Genomic DNA, 23,835 nt, shown 5'->3' on the forward strand with positions numbered 1-23,835 from the left:
CAGTGATTTCCAGGACATAATCCAAGTTCTTGGTCACAGTCCTGATCTTGTGACCCTACTTTAGGGGACAGCCTGGGCCCTTCTTCCTGTCAGAGTGTGAGTTCTTCCACCCAGGGAAGTTACAAAGCCAACTGAAACCAGGTGGGTACCAGGCGCCCTTCCCACCCTGGCCATCGTCCGGTGGAAGTGAGGTGGGGTCACTGTAGGGTGAGACCCTGGAGCACCTGCTCTCCCTCCCCTCCTCCCTTCCTGGCTTGGCCTGGCCCTGACCACCCTTGAAACCAGACTCCCTCTGCCCCAGGACCTAGAAGGTGGGTGTGAGGAGGCTGGGATTGGGGGAGAGGAGCAACTGCTCTGCCAACCCCTTACCTAGAGGGCGAGAACACCTGAGCTGGGCCCAGTCCCCCTGCCCTCCACTTGCTTCCTCCCCACCACACTCCCCCCTACCCCAGTGAGCCTTCTAGGTTTGCATCAGGGTGAGACACAGAGGCATTGCCCAAGGTGTGGGCATGGTCCAGAAACCTCAGGCACTGTTTCTGCAGTATCAGGGCAGAAGAACTTGGCTGAGAGGGCCTTTGGGGGCACCGACTTCCTCCTCACACTAGAGGCCAGGGGAAGTCAGACCCACCTCCCCCTCCAAGCTCCGGCCTGGTCTTAGAGAGAAGGGGACCACAGAGGAGCTCTGTGAGAGCCCCCCCTGACTCTCAGTCCTGCACTGGTTAGAGCCACTTCCAGGAGTCTGGGAAAATGGGCAATGTCAGTACCACCACCCTCTTGGTGAGGCTGCAGGGTGGCGCTGGCATGTCTTGTGGCAAAAGGGGCTCAGAAGGATGAGGGGCCAGGCTCCTCGCTGGTGGTGAGCGCTCGCAGCTGCATCTGTGTGCGGAGCCACAGATCACACCGTATCCTTCCTTGACAGTTATCTTTACTCAAAGATTTGGGCCCTCCACCACCATTTTTAATGGAAACTAACAAACACCTTCTGGGGATAAAAAGTGTGAAACTTACATGAGCTTTCAATGGGAGAGATTTCAAAGATATTTCATTCTTGGGATAAATGCTTCAGGGGTGTTTCCCAGTTCAGTGCAAGTCCCCGTTCCACTCTGGTGAGAAAGTCTGAGAAATGTCAAAACAGTGCATTTTCCTTCACTGTGTGATTGTAATTTTTATGAAGAGTCATTGAGACTCTAAGACCCAAAAGAGTATCTCTCTGATGGAGCAGGGGTTCAGACTGATGGTGCCAGATCAGCTCCTTGGAATGTCTGAACCAGAAGGGATGTTAAAGAACAAGTCGGGTCCTTCACTAACAGACAGAAACGGTCCAGAAAGGATCTCTGTGACATGTCCAAGGTCACCGAGCCCCATCTCCAGGTTTCCAACACTACCTGCTTTGGAAACAGTTCTAGCAACCGCCTAACACACCCCACCCAACCCCTGCCAAGATCCAGAGCTGCAGCTGTCCCTGCCTCCCCAGGGGCAGTGACATCTTCTTGGATGCAGGTCTCCTGTCCATCTGTCCTTCCACAGGTGATTCCAGAACCAACTCAACCCTCAATAAAGGTGCACATGAGTTGTCTATATCCAGCTTTTTGTACTCCCTGCCCTTGACAATTGCCTGGTCACATTCTCTCTAGCCAGATGTTTTGAAAGTGGTTATAACCTTATTATTGTATTTTATATTAGTCACTACTTATAGTTTGTATGAGTCAGGGTACTGGAAGAAAACAGATGGCCCGCTCAGAAAGGGCTCAACTGAAGAGAGCTTAATGGAGGGACTGTCTACAGAGGGCCGGTAAAGCACCTGTACGCTAAACACTGCAGGAAGCCATTTCCACCCATGGGTGCAGAAGGCAAGAGGGGGACAAGGCATTCGGAGCCCAGTGAGGGCCAGAGCCATGGAAGAGGGGCCACCCAGCAGAAGCACTGCCTGTGGCAGAACTGCAGCGAAGGAAAGGGAATAGAAACGCCCCCGCCCGCTCCCCATCTTCTGCCTGGGCCTCCCATGGGCCAAACCATGTGAAAGCCAGATGGCAAGGGAGCCCAGGTAAGGCAGTCCACAGAGGACATGCTCCAGGTGGAGAAGCAGAAAAGGGAGGAGGGATGCCGTGGGACAGAGAACACCAGTGCATGGCTAATTTCTTTCTTCCGCTTACCGCTTCTGCTTGTGAAGTGCCACATCAACCACTTCTCAGTGGTTCTTGGGTGCTGCTTGCTGAGTTTTGATTGGCTAATTATTACCTGTGGTCTGATTGGACCAAACATCCATCAAAAATGGCCAGTCACTGGAGAGTATGGTGTGAAATTGTTCTTGCACTGAAGTCATATGCTGTTAGCTTTGTTTTTCACAACTCTACAAATTCTGTCCATGGAACTGCCCCAAACCCAAGGTCCTGCCTCTCAAAAGTGCTGAAAATAGGCATTTCTTCCGTTGACCTGAACAGTGGGTGAAGTTTAAAATGCCTGGACTGTACACGTTACATTCTTGCCTTTTGTGATCTACAAGGAGGTCCAGGGTAAGTAAGGCCCTGGCCCAGTCAAAGCTCTGGGCTGAAGGCAGTTATTGGGGTTCATCTCACGTGCCAGTGTCAATCACTAGATCAATGTTCTGACAAGGATCCTGAGGTTGCATCTGGCCTCAGCAGTGCAATGGTTGATTAGTGATGTCTGCCACTGACATGGACTTGAGTGGTGGTGCAAGCACCATCTTGGACCAAAGCAGTTACCTAGCTTGGCTCTCAGTGGAGCCTCTGTGATTTCCTCGATCAGCCTGTGACTTCACTCCCTCTCATCCTTCTCTCTTTACCTCACCATGTTGGATCACATTGAGGAAGTTCAGCCTAGGAACGCGTCCAGCTAGCTCCACCTCACACCCCCCAGCCAGCTGACCGAGGAACCTAATCACGCTCTTCTCCACAGGCCACCACCCACGTGTACGTGACCATCGTGGATGAGAACGATAACGCGCCCGTGTTCCAGCAGCCTCACTACGAGATCTTACTGGATGAGGGCCCGGACACAGTCAACACCAGCCTCATCACCATCCAGGCCCTGGACCTAGATGAAGGGCCCAATGGCACAGTTACCTACACCATCGTGGCAGGCAACATCATCAACACCTTTCATATCAACAGACACACGGTCAGCAGCTGGTGGAAGGGGCCAGGAAGAGGGTATACTGGCTAAAGGGACTGGAGGGAAGTTCAGCAAGATCGTGGGGGTGGGGGCAGAGCAAAGATGGAGTCCAGGAGGAAAACAGGACGGCAGCGTGTGCAGGAGGATGAAAAGGCAGGGATAGCAGGGGCTCCTTGTCACAGCCAGGGTGTCAGGGCCTAGCTCCTAGGGTGGCCAGAGGGCACCCCAGACCCGCCACCCATTGACCCACCGTTGTCCTTCTCCACGTCCCACAGGGCGTCATCCGTGCTGCCAAGGAGCTGGACTATGAGATCAGCCATGGGCACTACACCCTGCTTGTCACTGCCACGGACCAGTGCCCCCTCCTGTCACATCGCCTCACTTCTACCACCACGGTGGGTGGATGGGTGGGTGGCACACAGCCCCAGCCTGGGCAGCTCCATGGGCAAACAGGGTAGGGAAAGATCATTCAGGAGAAACACCTCCATCCACAAGCCCTGTCCTGGCCTCTGCAACTCACCCAAACTTGGACTGTGGCTGTGAGATGACTGCACCTCTCTGTGGCTGCAGCTGTGAGACAGGCGATTATGCCTGCCTTCTCCCCTTCCTGGGGAGAGCACAGACTCTGCTCAAGCCACAGAGGTTCATGTTCCTGGTCTTCTACCTCCTGTGTGACTCTGGGCAAGTCACTCAACCTCTCTGAGCTTCACTTTCCTCCTCTGTAAATGGGGGATAATATACACTGTTTCAGAGTATGGGAGGAGAAAATAAGACCAGGTAAAATGATAATAGTACAGCAATAAGTAGAAGTTCATAGCATTATTATTCATAATATTATTCTGCCCATAGAAAGACTTTGACAATGACAATAATTTATCTACATGTATAGCTTCAAAGACCCTCCCACACCCATTAACCAATACAATCCTTACATCAGCCTGGGAAGCAGAATTGTCAGGTCTAGTTTACAGATAAACAGGGCTGCCTGGGGTCCGGCCCTGACTAAGCTCGCCCGTCATCTCAGGTGCTTGTGAACGTGAATGACATCAACGACAACGTGCCCACCTTCCCCAGAGACTACGAGGGGCCATTTGATGTCACTGAGGGCCAGCCAGGACCTAGAGTGTGGACCTTCCTAGCCCGTGACCAAGACTCAGGCCCCAATGGGCAGGTGGAGTACAGCATCGTGGATGGAGACCCTCTGGGTGAGTGGGCTTGAGCTTGGTGATGAGGGTGGCATGACCCAGTGGGCCTCTCCCTGACCCCACTCAGGAACTGGATGAGAAAGGAGGTCTTTCTAATTGCTAATGGTAGTTTTCCCCGCATTGTGTGATCTTGCACTCTCTGGGCCTCAGTTTCCCCATCCATAAGATAATGGAAATAAACTCATCCCAGGAATATGGTGCGAACACCCTGAAATCTGGGAGCAGAGGCTGGTAGCCTTGGAAGGTCACAGTCTCCTTTGAGAATCTGATAGAAAACACCCTGGGTCATACCCAGAGTAAAGGCTCCAGGGAAGAGGAAAGAAGGAAAGAAAAGCATGCTTGCCCAGGCCTTCAGGACCCCCCAAATGCACACCTGAGGGAGCACCCAGACTTCTCTGCACACCTCATCATCATCCCCTAATAGCCTTCACAGCTGCCTTGGCTGATCCCCTCAGTTGAAGAGCAGTGTTTGCCTGGCCAGAGCAGTTTCTCAAGATAGTTTTTACTCACTTTTGTGGAGTAGGAATCCCAAACTCAAGGGCTACTGGGGCAATACAGGAAGCATACATCGGGGGAAAGGTCTGGGCTAGAGAATAGGGAACCAGAGGGCTGTGGCAGCCAATGGTGGTCAGATTGAAATGCAGACCCAGGGGTGAGGACTTCCCGTTTTTAAAAAGAAATGATGGAAATCCAAATTGTTGTGAAATATCCTAATTTTTAATTGATTACTCAATAAATATTTATTGACCATATTTGCTGATCACATTCCAGATGCTGAGTATACATAATGGTAAAAAAAAAAAAATCAGACACAAATCCCTACCTTTATAGAACATGTGTTCTGGTTGGAAGATATAGGCCATGAACATAACTGATTAAGTAGATGACTTTGTCTATTGGGAGGTGCTAAGTGCTATGGAGAAACATAAATCCAGGAGAATGGGGAGTGCCAGGGTAATGGGATTTTTGGGCTCCAAAATCACTGCAGATGGTGACTGCAGCCATGAAATTAACAGACGCTTACTGCTTGGAAGAAAAGTTATGACCAACCTAGATAGCATGTTGAAAAGCAGAGACATTACTTTGCCAACAAAGGTCCGTCTAGTCAAGGCTGTGGTTTTTCCAGTCGTCATGTATGGATGTGAGAGTTGGACTGTGAAGAAGGCTGAGCACCGAAGAATTGATGCTTTTGAACTGTGGTGTTGGAGAAGACTCTTGAGAGTCCCTTGGACAGCAAGGAGATCCAACCAGTCCATTCTGAAGGAGATCAGTCCTGGGATTTCTTTGGAGGGAATGATGCTGAAGCTGAAACTCCAATACTTTGGCCACCTCATGTGAAGAGTTGACTCATTGGAAAAGACTCTGATGCTGGGAGGGATTGGAGGCAGGAGAAGGGGACGACAGAGGATGAGATGGCTGGATGGCATCACTGACTCGATGGATGTGAGTCTGAGTGACCTCCAGGAGTTGGTGATGAACAGGGAGGCCTGGCATGCTGCGATTCATGGGGTCGCAAAGAGTCGGACACAGCTAAGCGACTGAACTGAACTGAGGGTAACGGCTACAGTTTTAGAGAGAATGCTCAAGGAAGACCTGTGCAAGGAGGTGACATTTGAGCAAAAACCTGAAGGAGGTGATGAATGGGTCGTGTGGATATCCAGGGAAGAGCATGGGAGACAGAGAGAGCAGCAAGTGTAAAGGCTCTCAGGTTGGGGTGTGCCTAGCTTATTCACAGAGGAGCAAAAAGGCCCAGTGATGGGCATGAAGCCAGCAAGGGAAAGAGTAGGAAGAGATGAGATCAGAGAGGTAACAGAGCCAGATGTTGTTGGGTCCTGCAGGCCATTGTGAGGACTTGTCTTCTTCTCCAAGTGACGTGGGAAGCAGAAGAGAGCTTTGAGCACCAGAGGGATATGATTTGACCTGAATTTCAATAGGAGCACTCCAGTTCCTGAGCTCAGAACAGAGGAAAGAGGTTAAGGAATGACTGATACGAGCCGCTTGCAGTCACTCGGGCTAGAGATGTGAAGCTAGAACCAGGGAGGCGGCATTGGAGATGGTGCGAACTCTAGTATATTTCATAGACAGCCAACAGGATGTGAGATGTAACTCAAGGACGACACTAAGAGTGGGGCCTGAGCAACTGTGCTCTCAGCAGATGGGAAGACTGCAGGAGGAGCAGGGAAGGTGGGTTGGGGGAATGGGAAAGGTGAGGTTAGGTTTGAGATGTCAGATTGTTGTTCAGTTGCTAAGTCATGTCCGACTTTGTGACCCCATGGACTACACCACAACAGGCTTCCCTGTCCTTCACCATCTCCTGGAATTTGCTAGAACTCATGTCTATTGAGTGAGTGATGCCATTCAACCATCCCGTCCTCTGTCGCCCCCTTCTCCTCCTGCCCTCAATCTTTCCCAGCATCAGGGTCTTTTCCAGTGAGTTGGCTCTGTGTAGCAGGTGGCCCAAGTATTGGAGCTTCAGCATCAGTCCTCCCAATGAATATTCAATGTTAATTTCCTTTAGGATTGACTGGTTTGATCTCCTTGCTGTCCAAGGGACTCTCAAGAGTCTTCTCCAGAACCACAGTTCGAAAACATCAGTTCTTTGGTGCTTAGCCTTCTTTATGGTCCAACTCTCACATCTGCACATAACTACTGGAAAAAGCATAGCTTTGAGTATACAGACCTTTGTCAGCAAAGTGATGTCTATGCTTTTGAATATGCTGTCTGGGTTTGTCATTTCTTTGCCCTTTCTTCCAAGGAGCAAACGTCTTTTAATTTCATGTCTGTAGTCACTGTCCACAGTGATTTTGGAGCCCAAGAAAATAAAGTTTCTCACTGTTTCTAATGTTTCCCCATCTATTTGCCATGAAATGATGGGACTGAATACCATGATCTTAGTTTTTTGAATGCTGAGTTTTAAGTCAGCTTTTTCACTCTCCTCTTTCACCTTCATCAAGAAGCTCTTTAGTTCCTCTTCACCTCCTGCCATTAAAGTAGTATCATCTGCATATCTGTGGTTGTCAATATTTCTTCTAGCAATCTTGATTACAGCTTGTGATAAATCCAGGCTGGCATTTCGCATGATATAGTCTGCATATAAGTTAAATAAGCAGGGTGACAGTATACAGCCTTGACATACTCCATTCCCAATTTTGAATCAGTCCATTGTTCCATGTCCAGTTCTAACTGTTGCTTCTTGTCCTGCATACAGGTTTCTCAGGAGACAGGTTGGGTGGTTTGGTATTCCCATCTCTTTAAGAATTTTCCACAGTTTGTTGTGATCCAGACAATCAGAGGCTTTAGTCTTTTTCTGGAATTTTCTTTTTCTATGATCCAATGGATGTTGGCAATTTGATACCTGGTTCCTCTGCCTTTTCTAAATCCAGCTTGTATATCTGGAAGTTCTCAGTTCACACACTGCTGAAGCCTAGCTTGAGAGATTTTGAGCATAATCTTCCTAGCATGTGAAATAAGTACAATTGTACGATAATTTGAACATTCTTTGGCATTACCTTTCTTAGGGATTACAATGAAAACATCTTTTCCAGTCCTGTGGCCACTACTGAGCTTTCCAGATTTGCTGGCATATTGAGTATAGCACTTTCACAGCATTAACTTTAAGGGTTTGAAATAGCTCAGCTGGAGTTCCACCACCTCCTCTAGCTTTGTTTGTAGTAATGCTCCTAAGGCCCACTTGACTTCACACTCTAGGATGTCTGCCTCTAGGTGAGTGACCACACCATCATGTTTATCCGGGTCATTAAGACCTTTTTTATACAGTTTTTTGAAATAGCTCCACTGGAATTCCATCACCTCCACTAGCTTTGCACATAGTGATGCTTCCTAAGGCCCACTTGACTTCACATTCCAGGATGTCTGGCGCTAGGTGAGTGATTGTGCCATTGTGATTATCTGGGTCATGAAGATCTTTTTTGTACAGTTCTTCTGTGTATTCTTGCAACCTCTTCTTAATAGCTTATGCTTCTGTTAGATCCATACCATTTCTGTCCTTTATTGAGCCTATCTTTGCATGAAATGTTCCCTTGGTATCTCTAATTTTCCTGAAGAGATGTTTTGTCTTTCCCATTCTATTGTTTTCCTCTCTTCCTTTGTATTGATGGCTGAAGAAGGCTTTCTTATCTCTCCTTGCTATTCTTTGGAACTCTGCATTCAGATGCTTATATCTTTCCTTTTCTCCTTTGCTTTTCGCTTCTCTTCTTTTCACAGCTATTTATAAGGCCTCCCCAGACAGCCATTTTGCTTTTTTGCATTTCTTTTCCATGGGGATGGTCTTGATCCCTGTCTCCTGTACAGTGTCATGAACCTCCATCCATAGTTCATCAGACACTGTCTATCAGATCTAGTCCCTTAAATCTATTTCTCACTTCCACTGTATAATCATAAGGGATTTGATTTAGGTCATACCTGAATGGTCTAGTGGTTTCCCCACTTTCTTCCATTTAAGTCTGAATTTGGCAATAAGGAGTTCATGATCTGAGGCACAGTCAGCTCCCGGTCTTGTTTTTGTTGACTTTATAGAGCTTTTCCATCTTTGGCTGCAAAGAATATAATCAATCTGATTTCGATGTTGACCATCTGGTGATGTCCATGTGTAGAGTCTTCTCTTGTGTTGTTGGAAGAGGGTGTTTGCTATGACCAGTGCGTTCTCTTGGCAAAACTCTGTTTAGCCCTTGCCCTGCTTCATTCTTACTCCAAGGCCAAATTTGCCTGTTACTCCAGGTGTTTCTTGACTTCCTACTTTTGCATTCCCTTCCTACTTTTACAGTCCCCTCTAATGAAAAGGACATCTTTTTTGGGTGTTAGTTCTAAAAGATCTTGTAGGTCTTCATAGAACTGTTCACCTTCAGCTTCTTCAGCGTTACTGGTCGGGGCATAGACTTCAATTACCATGATATTGTATGGTTTGCCTTGGAAATGAACAGAGATCATTCTGTCGTTTTTGAGATTGCATCCAAGTACTGCATTTTGGACTCTTTTGTTGACCATGATGGCTACTCCATTTCTTCTAAGGGATTCCTGCCCACAGTAGTAGATATAATGGTCATCTGAGTTGAATTCACCCATGCCAGTCCATCTTAGTTCACTGATTCCTAGAATGTCGACGTTCACTCTTGCCATCTCCTGTTTGACCACTTCCAATTTGCCTTGATTCATGGACCTAACATTCCAGGTTCCTATGCGATATTGCTCTTTATAGCATCGGACCTTGCTTCTCTCACCAGTCACATCCCCAACTGGGTGTTGTTTTTGCTTTGGCTCCATCCCTTCATTCTTTCTGGAGTTATTTCTTCACTGATCTCCAGTGAGGAAATTGGGTACCTACCGACCTGGGGAGTTCATCTTTCAGTGTCCTATCTTTTTGCCTTTTCATACTGTTCATGGGGTTCTCAAGGCAAGAATACTGAAGTGGTTTGCCATTCCCTTCTCCAGTGGACCACATTCTGTCAGACTTCTCCACCATGACCCATCCATCTTGGGTGGCCCCACACGGCATGGCTTAGTTTCATTGAGTTAGACCAGGCTGTGGTCCATGTGATTAGATTGGCTAGTTGTCTGTGATTGTGGTTTCAGTGTGTCTGCCCTCTGATGCCCTCTCTCTGCACCTACCGTCTTACTTGGGGTTCTCTTACCTTTACGTGCAAGTGGAATTCCAGTTGAGCTATTTCAAATCCTAGAAGATGATGCTGTGAAAGTGCTACCCTCAGTATGTCAGCAAATACTCAGCAGTGGCCACAGGACTGGAAAAGGTCAGTTTTCATTCCAATCCCAAAGAAAGCAATGCCAAAGAAAGTTCAAACTACCACACAATTGCATTCATCTCACAAGCTAGTAAAGTAATGCTCAAAATTCTCCAAGCCAGGCTTCAGCAATACGTGAACCATGAACTTCCAGATGTTCAAGCTGGTTTTAGAAAAGGCAGAGGAACCAGAGATCAAATTGCCAACATCCAATAGATCATCGAAAAAGCAAGAGAGTTCCAGAAAAACATCTCTTTTTGCTTTATTGACTATGCCAAAGCCTTTGACTGTGTGGATCACAATAAACTGTGGAAAATTCTGAAAGAGATGGGAATACCAGACTACCTGACCTGCCTCTTAAGAAACCTATATGCAGGTCAGGAAGCAACAGTTAGAACTGGACATGGAACAACAGACTGGTTCCAAATAGGAAAAGGAGTACGTCAAAGCTGTATATTGTCACCCTGCTTATTTAGCTTATATGCAGAGTACATCATTAGAAATGCTGGGCTGGAAGAAGCACAAGCTGGAATCAAGATTGCTGGGAGAAATATCAATAACCTCAGATATGCAGATGGCACCACCCTTATGGCAGAAAGTGAAGAAGAACTAAAGAGCCTCTTGATGAAAGTGTAAGAGGAGAGTGAAAAAGTTGGCTTAAAGCTCAACATTCAGAAAACGAAGATCATGGCATCTGGTCTCATCACTTCATGGCAAATAGATGGGGAAACAGTGGCTGACTTTATTTTTTAGGGGCTCCATAATCACTGCAGATGGTTATTGCAGCCATGAAATTAAAAGACGCTTACTCCTTGGAAGGAAAGTTATGACCAACCTAGACAGCATATTAAAAAGCGAGAGACATTACTTTGTCAACAAAGGTCCATCTAGTCAAGGTTATGGTTTTTCCAGGCGTCATGTATGGATGTGAGAGTTGGACTATAAGGAAAGCTGAATGCCGAAGAATTGATGCTTTTAAACTGTGGTATTGGAGAAGACTCTTGAGAGTCCCTTGGACTGCAAGAAGATCCAACCAGTCCATCTTAAAGGAGATCAGTCCTGGGTGTTCATTGGAAGGACTGATGTTGAAGCTGAAACTCCAATACTTTGGCCACCTGATGCAAAGAGCTGACTCTTTTGAAAAGACCCTGATGCTGGGAGGGATTGGGGACAGGAGAAGGGGACAACAGAAGTTGAGATGGTTGGATGGCATCACCAACTGAATGGACATGAATTTGGGTAAACTCCAGGAGTTGGTGATGGACAGAGAAGCCTGGTATGCTGCGGTTCATGGGGTCGCAGAGAGTCAGGCATGACTGAGAGACTGAACTGAACTGATTCAGTTATTTGTGTATTCTTGCCATCTCTTCTTAATCTCTTCTGCTTCTGTGAAGTCCTTGCCATTTCTGTCCTTTATTGTGCCCATCTTTGCATGAAGTGTTCCCTTGGTATCTCCAGTTTTCTTGGAGAGATCTCTAGTCTTTCCTGTTCTGTTGTTTTCCTCTATTTCTCTTCATTATTCACTTAAGAAGGCTTTCTATCTCTCCTTGATATTCTCTGGGAATCTGCATTCAGTTGGGTATATCTTTCCCTTTCTCCTTTGCCTTTCACTTCTCTTCTTTTCTCAGGTATTTGTAAGGCCTCCTCACACAACCACTTTGCCTTCTTGCATTTCTTGTTCTTGGGGATGGATTTGGTTACCACCCCCTGTACACTGTCATGAACTTCTATCCATGGTTTTTCAGGCACTCTGCCTACCAGATCTAATCCCTTGAATCTATTTGTCACCTCCACTGTATAATCATAAGGGATTTGATTTAGATCATACCTGAATGGCCTAAAGGTTTTCCCTATTTTTTTTCAAGTTGAACCTGAATTTTGCAGTAAGGAGCTGATGATCTGAATCACAGTCAGCTCCAGGTCTTTTTTTTTTTTTTTTGCTAACTCTGTAGAGCTTCTCCATCTTTGGCTGCAAAGAATATAATCAATCTGATTTTGGTATTGACCATCTGGTGATGTCCATGTGTAGAGTTATCTTTTGTGTTGTTAGAAGAGGGTTTTTGCTATGACCAGCACGTTCTCTTGGCAAAACTCTGTTAACCTTTGCCCTGCTTCATTTTGTACTCTAAGGCCAAACTTGCCTGTTACTCCAGGTATGTCTTGACTTCCTACTTTTGCATTTCAGTCCCCTATGATGAAAAGGGCATCTTTTTTTGGTGTTAATTCTAGAAGGTCTTGTAGGTCTTCACAGAACAGTTCAACTTCATCTTCTTTGATGTTAGTGGTTGAGGCATAGACTTGGATTACTGTGATACTGAATGGTTTGCTTTGGAAACAAACTGAGATCATTCTGTTGTTTTTGAGATTGCATCCAAGTACTGAATTTCAGACTCTTGTTGACTCTGTGGGCTACTCCATTTCTTCTAAAGGATTCTTGCCCACAGTAGCAGATATAATGTCAGATAGGGCTTGGGTATACAAACCAGGAGTTCAGGAAAGAAGTCTGCTGTTGAGAGAGGTATTTGGGAGTAGTCACCCCAGAGATAAATGAAGGCATGAGATGAGAGGAGTGCATTGAGATGGCTGACAGAGGAGAATAGAGCCTGGGATGAATTTTCAATTAAGAGACCATAAAAGCAAATCTACTTCTGTAGGGCCAGACTTGCAGCCCCTCTGTCCAGAGCTTGTGATGGGTCACTCGGTTCTGATATGTCACTCTGTCATGTCCCAAAAAGTCCTTTGTCTGGCCAAGCACTGTGCCTTCCTGCTTTGCAGCCAGCAGAGCCTGGGCCTCTCTCTGCTATTGCCACACACAGAGGTGCTGTCACTTAACAGGAGTCCTGCTCCTGTTCAGGAGGCTGCCAGAGCCTGCTTGACAGGTGGGTGTTGGGTGGGCAGCTGCGCCCCCTCCCAGGCAGGGGCCCTCTCTGCACCCACCTCTAGGGTGCAGGGCTCACACACATGGCCAGCAAACTGTTCCCTGGGGCCAACCCAGGAACTTGGGGCCTCATGGAGGCAGGCCAAGAGTAGACATTCAGAGCCCAAAGATAACTTGGGGGAGTCACTGAACACAGCCCCCACTCCAGAGGAGGTGAGCAGAGGCTGGGAGGGGTGGGGAGGCTGACAGTGCCCTGCTGGAGCAGCTGGCACAGGTCACGACATCCCCTCCCCATCTCTCACCTCACCTCTGGGTTCACTGACACCATGTTGGTAAATCGGGGGGTGGGTGCTATTTTACGCAGAGAGCAGGTTTAGCGACACTGTGGGTGAAGGGATGCTCTCCAGGCCACCAAGCTTCAAGGTCACCTTCCCACCACTGCAGTCTGAGCGTGGAGGGGGCTCCTGCTGGGGGGAGACTGGAGGCTGCCTGAGCTCTTCGAGCCCCACTAAGCTGCAAGGAGACACGTGGTCAAAGAGCACTTGGGAAAGAGGCCATATCACTTGTGCCTCTGCCACCAGCCCCAGCCTTCTCAGAACCTGCATCTACCCCTTGTGGTAGGTCCACTCCTGGGACCCTTTTCATACATCTTCATCTTCTGTGTAAGCCCCCAGCTTCTTCACAGGGATGCCTGGGCTCCCTTTCAGGGTTCCCCTAATGATATAAAGAGCTGCCATGGGTCCAAGACACACAGGGTGAACTGGGCCTTGTCCAGCACCAGCACCACCCTGCAATGGCATGTCCTTATTAGCCCATTTTTCAGATGAGAACATGAAGGTGAGATTTAATCGTGTGCCCAAGGGCACATAGGAGTGAGTCAGCATGCATACCTGGATATGACTGTTGGAAAGCCTCTGCTTTTAAACCTCTGTCTCCAGAAGCAGTGGAGTGATGGGGAGTTCAGGCCCCAGGGCAAGCTGTGAGGAGGGCAACTTGCAATGTGGGGGGCCTTTGACCTCCCCACTGCCTCACTGAGCTCCCCTTGTGCGGCTCTAGCTTGGGCCCAGCGCCCATCACCTCAAGCCTGCTCCCCTGAGCTTCAGAACCTCTTCCCTTTCTTCCAGAGGGTTGCTGTCTTTGGAAAGAAGGCAGCTGGCCGTCTGCTCGCACATGGCCAGGGGCTGAGACAGGGCTGGGAAACCCCTATAAAGGGAATCCCCAGTCCTCTGGAGACCTCGGACTATCAGGCTCAGGAAATCCTGCTTCAAGCAGCTTCTGCCCCCCTAAGCAGGGTGTAGCCCATAGGGCCACTGGGAGCGGAAGGGCTGGTGGGAACTCCCAGCTGCAGGTGGGCCTCAGACGGGCTGTTTTGGTGAATCAGAGCAGTGGGAGCTGGGGGCAGAGAGTTATGAGGTAGGATGTGGAGGAGCAGGCAGAGCAACGTGTTGGGAAGCTTGGGGCTCTGTCCTTACCGCACCCTGAGGCTGTGTGTCTGAACAAGTCAGTGCCCCACCCTGAGCCTCTGCCCCTAAATGTCAAAAGGGAAAGTGAAGGAAGTAACTTTCTCCCTGTCCCCATTTCCTGGGGGAGTGCATGGAGAGGAGCCCCTCTTCCTCACGGTCTCTGCTGCTCCTCCCTTGTTCATCTTCTCTCACTGTCAGCCCCCTGAGCTCTCCCATCCAGCTGGGACCCCACTCACGCCCCTGGCATTCCCCCACCCTGCTCTTCTCCTCCCCTCCCTCCCTGATCTGACCCCTCCCACTCTGGCCAGCTCTGAGTGCTCCGTCCCGTGTGCAGTGAGCTGAGATGCAGAGCACTGGGTTTGAGTCCGGGTGCTGTTTTTAACTGGCAGTGGGAGCTTAAACCAACCATCAGCCTTCTTTCCCATTTCGTTTGCCAAAGGACACCGGATGGTGTCTGAGGTCTCTTCCCATTCAGAGCCTGAGAATCTGAGGTTCTTACTCTAGGCATTTCCAGACATCTGGCCCCTCAGCCAGGCCAAGACAAGGACTGAGGCCACAGGGCCAGCTGAGGGTCCTCAGAAACCTCAGAGAAAGGAAGTCAGGGCCAGCCAGGGCCTGAGGGGTGGCCACAGGCCCAGGAGAACCCTGGCTGCGCGCCACCTGGCTCAGTACCAGGGCTGAATGGAAGGCAGCTGGGGGCTTCCCTGTCCTCAGTCCCTCCCACTCCATCCTCCCTGGTGCCTCACCACTGGCAGGGTGCTCCTCTGTGGTCAGCTTTGCCCTTCCCCAATATCCTGTTTTGCAAGATGAGCTATCTGGAAAGAATAGCATATTACGAAGTTTCCGATACCTTCATTCATTGATTTCTGATCAAGGGTGGAGAGAAAGCGGATGCCTGTGTAGAAAGGGAGCCCCCACTTTTTCAGCATAACCATCATACCCCAGGTGGTCAGGGCTGCCAGGGCCTGAGTGGCCCCTGTCTGCTTGTACCCTAGCAGTTATCTGCTCCCTCTGCCTGCGTGTCCCAGCCTTTGGCAGGTCCTGAAGCTGGGGGCGCTGAAGGCCCCTTGCCTTGACTGTAAGGCTCACTGGAGGAAGCGGAAAGAGGCCTGGGCTCCCCACCACTCCCGGCCATTCTCTGCTGACTCCAGCCTCTCCTGGGCGACTCCCAGGGGAGTTTCTGATCTCTCCCGTGGAGGGGGTGCTGCGGGTCCGGAAGGATGTGGAGCTGGACCGGGAGGCCATTGCTTTCTACAACCTGACCGTCTGTGCCCGAGACAGAGGCGTGCCCCCACTCAGCTCCACGGTGAGTCTGGGGGCCCTGCTCCACTGGCTTCACCTCCCCACCCCCGAATTCTCCGCAGAGACTCCTCTAAACACTGCCACCCTCAGGCCCAGAGCGGCCTCAGGCTGCCCTAGAGCCAGTCCAGGCCGTCAGGGCCCCTAACAGACCTTCGAGTCCTTGGGCTCACCTGTGGTGGCCGCTCGGCGCTCCCGGGGGAGACTTTGCCGTCAGCCAGGCCTCTGCACCTGTCTCTCTGCTGTTTGCCTCCTGCCTCTGCCTCTGTACCTTCCTGCCTCCCTCCCATCCTCACTGGCATCCGCTTGCCCCCTGTGTCATCACCTCCCTGTCTTCCTCTTTCTTCCCCGTGGCCAGATGCGCCTCTCCCTCTTCAGGGGCCCCCTCTTTGCCATCTTGCCCCCCTGCCCCCACCTCCGCTGTCTCCTTGGCCACCGTGTCCACCGTCCCTTTCTCTTCCTCCTCTCCCTCCCTCCATCTCCCCCAGGCCCCCTTCTCTCCTGGTCCTCCTCCTTCACCTCCTCCTCCCCCTTGACCTGCCTCAGATGCTGGTGGGGATCCGGGTGCTGGACATTAACGACAATGACCCTGTGCTGCTCAACCTGCCCATGAACGTCACCATCAGTGAGAACAGCCCCGTCTCCAGCTTCGTCGCTCATATCCTGGCCAGCGATGCTGACAGCGGGTGCAACGCCCTCCTCACCTTCAACATCACTGCAGGCAATCGAGAGCGGGCCTTCTCCATCAATGCCACGGTAGGGCCAAGTCTGACCCCAGGGAAGCCCCCAGGATTTTTGCTAAAAGAGAGGACCTTGCCCTAGGGGCTTTTCTACTCTGCTGTCTGGGTTTCTGCTGGTTCCACTTACTCCTGAAGTCTCTGCCCTCCATTGGCACTTGGGGGTCTCTGGAAAGCTTGGAATCTTGGATTCCTAAGTGAGCCACTTCTGGGACCCCCATCACCCCAAGGCTTGTCACGTGCAGGGATGGGACCAGAGCTTTGGTGCCCCTTGTTTGCATCAGGGTGCACCAAGAAGTCCTCACATGGCCTCTTGGAGTGTTACTAGCTGCTGACCCTGTGGAATCCTCCAAAGGACCATCCCTTTCAGGAAGGGGGGCACTCTTGTCCTAGCGGGACCCTGCTCACCCACTGTGGTTGTCCAGACCGTATCTTTAGCAATTTAGGGAGGTCATCCACAGTCACTCCTGCAGGCAGAGCAGTTGGGCCTCGGTGAGCCAGAGCCCGAAGTGGAGGACAAGTCACCCCTCAACTCACCAGTCTCTACATCCCAGACAGGGATCATCACGGTGAACCGGCCCCTGGACCGCGAGCAGATCCCAGAATACAGGCTGACCATCTCCGTGAAGGACAACCCAGAGAACCCACGCATAGCCAGGAGGGTGAGACTGCAGGGGGGGGGGCGGGCACGGCTCTGCTGGATTTATCCAGGTGGCATGGCCCAGGCTTAGATGCACTGCAATTACAGTAAGCAAGTGCTCAGTTCAAATCCCATTTCCGCCTATCAGTGGGTGTGTGGCTTTGGCAAGTCAGTTTTCCTTAGCCTCTACTTTCTCTTCTGCTAAATGAACACACACCAAAATCACGGTCTTGAAGGAGCCAGTATCTGTAAAGTCCTTGGCACAGTGCCTGGCACATGGCAAACACTCAGTAAACACCAGCTATCATCTTTTCTCCTCAAACCACTGATACTTGGGCACACAGGACTGAGGGTAGGGGGAGGGTGCGGGCAGGGCAGGGGGGTACATGTACTCACAGCATGTACTCTGGGATTCCAAAAGGGTTACATTTTCCAGGTGGCCTTTCCTTCAAAGGGCTTCCCTGGTGGCTCAGATGGTAAAGAATCTGCCTGTAATGTGGGAGACATGGGTTCAATTCCTGAGCTGAGAAACCTGGGTTTGATTCCCTGAGCCTGAAGAAGGGAATAGCTACCTACTCCAGTTTTCTGGCCTAGAAAACTCCATGGACAGAGGACCCTGGCAGGCTACAGTCCATGGGGTCGCAAAGAGTCGGACATGACTAAGCAACTTTCACTTCACTTTCCCTCAAAAGCCAAAGAGTTGTCTCTCTTTACTAAGAGGAGATGGGTATTGCAAAGCAAACGGTGCATTCAGGGGTAGGGTCAGCCCTCTTCCCTGTCCATGAGGTCTGGGTCCTGGACATGAGTCCTAGGGTCTGGCTCATCTCAGCTCTGCTTCTGACTAGTTGATGGCTCAGCCCTTTCTGGGCCTTCGTTTTCGTGTCTGTACGGGCTGAGGAGCCTTAAGGCTGGAGGTCCTTGCTGACCGCCAGCATTCTCATCCCATGTGCCTTCCCTTTCTTCCTTCCTCCTCTCACGCCTACCTTTTCCTCCTGCTGTCACGCCCTCCTCCTCCCCCACAGACACCTACCCTCTTAGGAGGGCCTGGGGCGTGCCGGAGAGGAACAGCACGGAGTGAAGGGAAGGAAGCTTGGAGGCTGCTGGGCCCCATCCTGCTGCTAACTTGCCATGCAGCTTTGAGTAGTCACTGCCCTCTCTGGTTCCCCCATGTCTATGGTGAAGAAGCTTCTAGGGTACTGGGAGGTTCCGAGAGATAAGGATTGTACCTGTGGTTTTTGAAAGGTGTGAAGTGCAGTACCAGATTGAACTCTGACCAGGGTATGAAGCCAGCTAGGAGGATCTGGAAACTAAGGTTCATCTTCCTGGCCGAAGTTCTTCCTTATCATGAGATGGAACATGACTCAATACCATTTACATCCATTCTCCTGTGAACTTCACACATCTCTGTGAAAAGGAGTTAAGATCCCCATTCATCAGATTGGAAAACTGAGTCCCAGAGAAGGGAAAAGATTTGCCCAAGGCCACCCTGTGAGCTGCTAGCATAGCTGGGGCTTGAACCCAGGTCTCTGGACCCATGGTGTGGGCTCTTTAATCATCTACCTCTCTTCCTTGACCTTCCTCCCACCCCACTTCCCAGTCTTCCTCCCCTGGAGCACTTTGCCAGAACCAGAACATGGCCTACAGCCTGTCCTCCCATTGTGCCTCCCACAGGATTTTGACTTGCTGCTTATCTTTCTTGCGGATGAGAATGACAACCACCCCCTCTTTACTGAGAGCACCTACCTGGCGGAGGTGATGGAGAACTCTCCTGCTGGTAGGTGCTGGGCCCGCCTGGGAACCCCTGCTGCTACCAGGCACCCCCTGAGCTCAGATGCCGAGGACTTCCTGTGCCTGCTCGGGGGCCCAGCTGAGGCCTGGCTGAACACAGAGCTGGCAAGTGCAGAAGGGTGTGGTGGGAGAAGCGAGTGTCGCTCTGAAGGGCTGGAGGACCAGGGCTGCCAGGCTCCTAGAGGCCACCAAGGAGGCCACAGGTCTGGTTGGAGGCAGTCATTGGTCCCCAAGACTGAGAAGAGCCCCACTTGCCCTCCTCGAGGGGCATTTAGCCATAAAGCTACCCAGGAGGGGAGTAAGCCCACTCTTCGTGCTCCCCCAGCTCCAGGAGCATAGGGCCTCCGGGAGGCTTCTGAGAGCTCAGGGAGCATCTGAAATCAGAAGGGGGGCCAGGCCCCTCACAGATCGGTGTGGCTCTCCCCCCACACACGTGCACTGCGTCTCCTCTTCACTGCCTCCCCGAGGACATCCTCTCACTCCCTCTCCAGCCTCCCCAGCCCCCAGGGCTTGGAGTCTTAAGTTGGGAAGAGGTGAGCTGGGATACTCCCTGTCTCTGGCTGGCTGTCTCCCCTGTAGGGATATGAATCTTAAACCTACCTGTGTATATGCTCACACATGTGCCAGTGCACGCCCATGTGAGGCATGTGTGCAGCTTACACGTGTGCAGAGATACACAGGGGTGCCTGCACGATGCACTCCATGTGCGGATATAACCGCCTGCGGGGGCAGAATGCACAGCCAGGGGCCTCCCAGGCCTGTGAGCGTTAGAGAGTGAGTGCTCATGGCTGTGTAAACACAGAGTCCGGGGCACACATGTGGGTTCCTAGCCTTGAGTGGTCAGGCAGCTGTTGGGAGCATTGTGTACACACACGCGTGGGCAGACTGGGCTGGGGGTGCATACCTAGACAGGGCCCCCACACGGGGAGGGGACGTCAGGGAGCCCCCAGACCCTCCCGCGGTGGCCAGCCTCAAAGGCTGCTGGGAAGGCCGGCGTGCTCCGGGCGGGCCGGAGGGGCTTGCTCACCGCTGTTGTGTTTTCTCCCCAGCAGGGCTTTGAGGCCGCTCCCCAAGCATCTGCGTCAGTCTGCCAAGGCTGCCGCAGCCCGGCCCAGGGCCCCCCAACCTGTCCGCCTCACCTCCCCTCCTCTCATCCATTGTCAGCCATGGCTCACCGGGGCGGGGCGGGGGAGGGGTGGGCGGGGGCTCAAGTTGGCCCTGCAGTGACCCCTCTCCCCCGGCCTAGGGACCTCCCTGACGGTGCTCAACGGGCCCATCCTGGCCCTGGATGCAGACCTGGATGTCTACGCTGTGGTGACCTACCAGCTGCTGGGCGCCCAGAGCGGGCTCTTTGATATTGACAACAGCACCGGTGAGGCCTCTGCACGCGCCCCCAGCTCTCCCAGCCCAGCTCCAAGGCTTCCTTCTTCCAGTCTCCACCACTAGAGCTAGGGTCTCCTTTCTCAGTGCTGGGTCCAGGCTCTCCAGAGGGACCCCGTTCCTCACAGCCCCCATCTTACAGCTGGATTAGGCCACCCAGGGGCCAGCGAGGAAGAACCAGAAAGAGGCTCGGGGTCAACAGAAGTGACCTGCAGACGCATAAACTCAGCCTCAGTAAAGAGCCCCCAAAACCCACTCCCTCTTCTCTCCTCCCCCGCCTGGAGGATGGGGCCCCTAGTCTTCCAGAGGAAGCAAACCATCCTCAAGCCAGACTCAAAATTCCTGTGTTGCGTCAGTCTGGGCCTGGCCAGTGTGGTGGCAGGGGCAAGGAGGGATGTGCTGGCGCCTCTCTCAGAAGAGCTGCTCAGCCCTCCAGCCTGAGGCTCATCTCAGGCAGAGCTCTGGAGAATTGCCAAGGACACCTGGGGAGGGGGCCTCCCTAAACATTGGTCGTTGAACCTTGGCAGAAGAAAGTCATTGTGGAGAACTCTTTCATTTCTGTTGCCATCACGCCTTACCTTTTTCTGTCCCCCCCCCCCGCCCCCGGGTTGGTTCTTGCTCGGTTTCCCCACCACATCCCTTATCCTTTGTATCTCCCTGGCTGGTGGTGCTGGGTACCAGGTGTGGTGACAGTGAGGTCAGGTATCGTCATTGACCGGGAGGCCTTCTCACCCCCCGTCCTGGAGCTGCTGCTGCTGGCTGAGGACATCGGGCTGCTCAATGGCACCGCCGACCTGCTTGTCACCATCCTGGACGACAATGACAACTGGCCCACCTTTAGCCCTGCCGCTGTCACCGTCCACCTGCTGGAGAACTGCCCACCAGGTAGGCAGGGGTCAGGCCCCAGTCCCCAGCCCCCACATGGGAGCTGGTCGTGTGTGGGGATTGGAGCCTCACAGTTTGGAGGCAGAAGTCACCTCCAGTGGGGAGAAGGATGGGCAGCAGGGTGGGCAGAGAGGGTGTCAGGAGACCCGAGTCCCCCTCTCTTCTTTTCTCAGACCTACAGTGTCTTGTGTACAAAACAAGATTATTAAGATATGTTCCCTCCATGTTCCTACATGGAAAGACTGATTGTTTCAAAGTCAAAACAGGATTAACATGATTTCCATCAAAATCAAATATGATTTGGGAGACAAGTTTGATTCTAAAGAGCATTTTGAAAAATAAGTGTAATAAAGCTAGATTTGTCTTACCAGGTTTTACAACATATTACCAGTATTTCAAACCACATGATAAGAACACAGGACTCTGAGACAAAGTAGCCCAGCAACAGTGATGGGTAGATTAAGAAATGTAACACTATGTCATATAGGAAACGATGAAACCGGTAGTGAAAACCGTTTAGTGTGCAAAACATTTGTTCCTATTTAGTGTAGATTCTCATCCCATATCAGACACCAGAAAGAAACCCAAAGACACCCTAAAGAAAATACAAAAGAGTATAAAACATGCAAAAATAAGAGAAGACACTTCAGGTGAATATTTATCTGCTTTAGAGATAAGGTTCTAAGCATTTAAGAAACAGAAGAACATAAAAAAGGGAAAAATATTAAGTTCTGGTACATATGAACCATTTCAACTTCTTTACATCATATAACCAGTATCAAAAGGTGAACTAAAAACTGAGAACAAAAGATGTTTATCACAAGTTATTATAATTATATAATTTGTATAAATTGACCAAAAATGGGCAAAGGACCAAAACTGACACTTTGCAGAAGAGAAGATACAACTAATCATTGAATTATTAAAAAATTGTTCAGTCTCAAATCATCAAAATAAATAGGACAAAATCAAAATAAATAAGCAAAATAAAATAGGACACCATTTTCCTAGAAAATTGCAGATGAAAAAATGCATAAAAGATGGATGCTTATTTGCAAAATAGAATTAGACTCACAGACTTTGAAAACAAATTTATGGTTACCAAAAGAAGCTGGGGGTGGAGGGATAAATTAGGAGCTCTGGATTAACAGATACACACGAATATGTATAAAACAGATAACAAGGACCTACTGTATAGCACTGGGAACTATATTTAATATTCCTGCAATAACCTATAATATAAAAGAATATATATTATGTATATATAACTGAATCACTTTGCTGTACATCTGAAACTAGTACAACATTGTAAATCAACTATACTTCAATTAAAAATAAATATATAACAAAGATAGGTGCTAGCAAGGCTATTGTGGGAAGAGGCCCTTGTGACCCCCAAGGAAAGTATCTCAGTGTAATGTTTTTATATAAAAGGTAACTGTTCAGCTGCTCCCCATTCCCACCCCCACAGGATTCTCAGTCCTTCAGATCACAGCCACAGATGAGGACAGTGGCCTCAATGGGGAGCTGATCTACCGAATAGAAGCTGGGGCTCAGGACCGCTTCATCCTCCACCCAGTCACCGGCATCATCCGCGTCGGCAATGCCACCATCGACAGGGAGGAGCAGGAATCGTATAGGCTAACAGTAGTGGCCACCGACCGGGGCACCGTCCCTCTCTCGGGCACAGCCATCATCACTGTCCTTATCGATGACATCAATGACTCCCGCCCCGAGTTCCTCAACCCCATCCAGACGGTGAGCGTGCTGGAGTCAGCTGAGCCAGGCACTATCATTGCCAATGTCACCGCCATTGACCGTGACCTCAATCCTAAGCTGGAGTACCGCATCATCGGCATCGTGGCCAAGGATGACACTGACCGCCTGGTGCCTGACCAGGAGGACGCCTTTGCCGTGAATATCAACACAGGTACAAAGGCCTGCTCCCTCCGGCCCTCCTCCGGACTCCCTGCCCAGTCTGCTGGCTCTCTGCTTTCTCCCTTACCCTCCTCCTTGCTGCTCCCCTCCTCTGCTCCTCCCTACCCGTCAGCTGCTCCTTCCTCCTCTCTTCTCCCTCCTACTGACACCACGGCCTTCCCTCTCTTTGCTATCTCTCCCCTGGCTCTTTTCCTTTCTCCCTTCTCTTCTTCTTTCTCCCTTGACCAGCTCCCTAGTTATCTTACTCTACCAGTATTGTATGAGGGTGCCCATCTCACCACACCCGTGATAGCATTAAATATTATAGGAAAATTGCATTTTTGAATATGCATTTCTTTAATAACTGAGTAGCTGAACACTTTCTTCATATGTATCCAGGCCATTTAACTTCTTTCTAAGTTTCACACACACACACACATATATATAGGTACACACACATATGTATTTCTATGTTATATGTGTGTGTATGTATACCCTTAATGATTTTTTTTACACTATCACAAAACAAAGGGGAACTGTGGCTTGTCTATTACAATTTCTGCAGCTTATAACTTTGACTTTAATTTCATTATTTTTCCAAAAGTTCAGCATTTTTGCCTCTGAGGGGAGTTAAGGAGTAGACATAGGACTAACTTACAGGTATACTCCTTGGATGGCCCAGAGAAGTGACAGAAATGCTAAAAATCATTGTTATTCAGAGAAATGCATAGTAAGACAGCAGTGAGATATTGGTT

The 23,835-nt window shown here is 50.2% G+C and overlaps 1 protein-coding gene across 2 annotated transcripts in view; it reads left to right on the plus strand.

Moving 5' to 3' along the window:
* CDH23 (cadherin related 23) overlaps positions 1–23,835 on the plus strand; it is a 78,047-nt gene that overhangs the window by 35,562 nt on the left and 18,650 nt on the right. For both annotated transcript variants that reach the window (XM_069572000.1, XM_069572001.1), the window contains exons 2-11: positions 2,917–3,138; positions 3,408–3,527; positions 4,157–4,337; positions 15,607–15,740; positions 16,280–16,489; positions 17,025–17,132; positions 18,782–18,884; positions 20,145–20,270; positions 20,960–21,163; positions 22,635–23,093. In XM_069572000.1, the coding sequence (XP_069428101.1) occupies positions 2,917–3,138; positions 3,408–3,527; positions 4,157–4,337; positions 15,607–15,740; positions 16,280–16,489; positions 17,025–17,132; positions 18,782–18,884; positions 20,145–20,270; positions 20,960–21,163; positions 22,635–23,093 (1,867 nt within the window). The remainder of the gene's footprint in view (positions 1–2,916; positions 3,139–3,407; positions 3,528–4,156; positions 4,338–15,606; positions 15,741–16,279; positions 16,490–17,024; positions 17,133–18,781; positions 18,885–20,144; positions 20,271–20,959; positions 21,164–22,634; positions 23,094–23,835) is intronic.

The sequence above is a fragment of the Ovis canadensis genome, chromosome 25 (assembly GCF_042477335.2).
Source record: "Ovis canadensis isolate MfBH-ARS-UI-01 breed Bighorn chromosome 25, ARS-UI_OviCan_v2, whole genome shotgun sequence".
Taxonomy (NCBI): domain Eukaryota; kingdom Metazoa; phylum Chordata; class Mammalia; order Artiodactyla; family Bovidae; genus Ovis; species Ovis canadensis.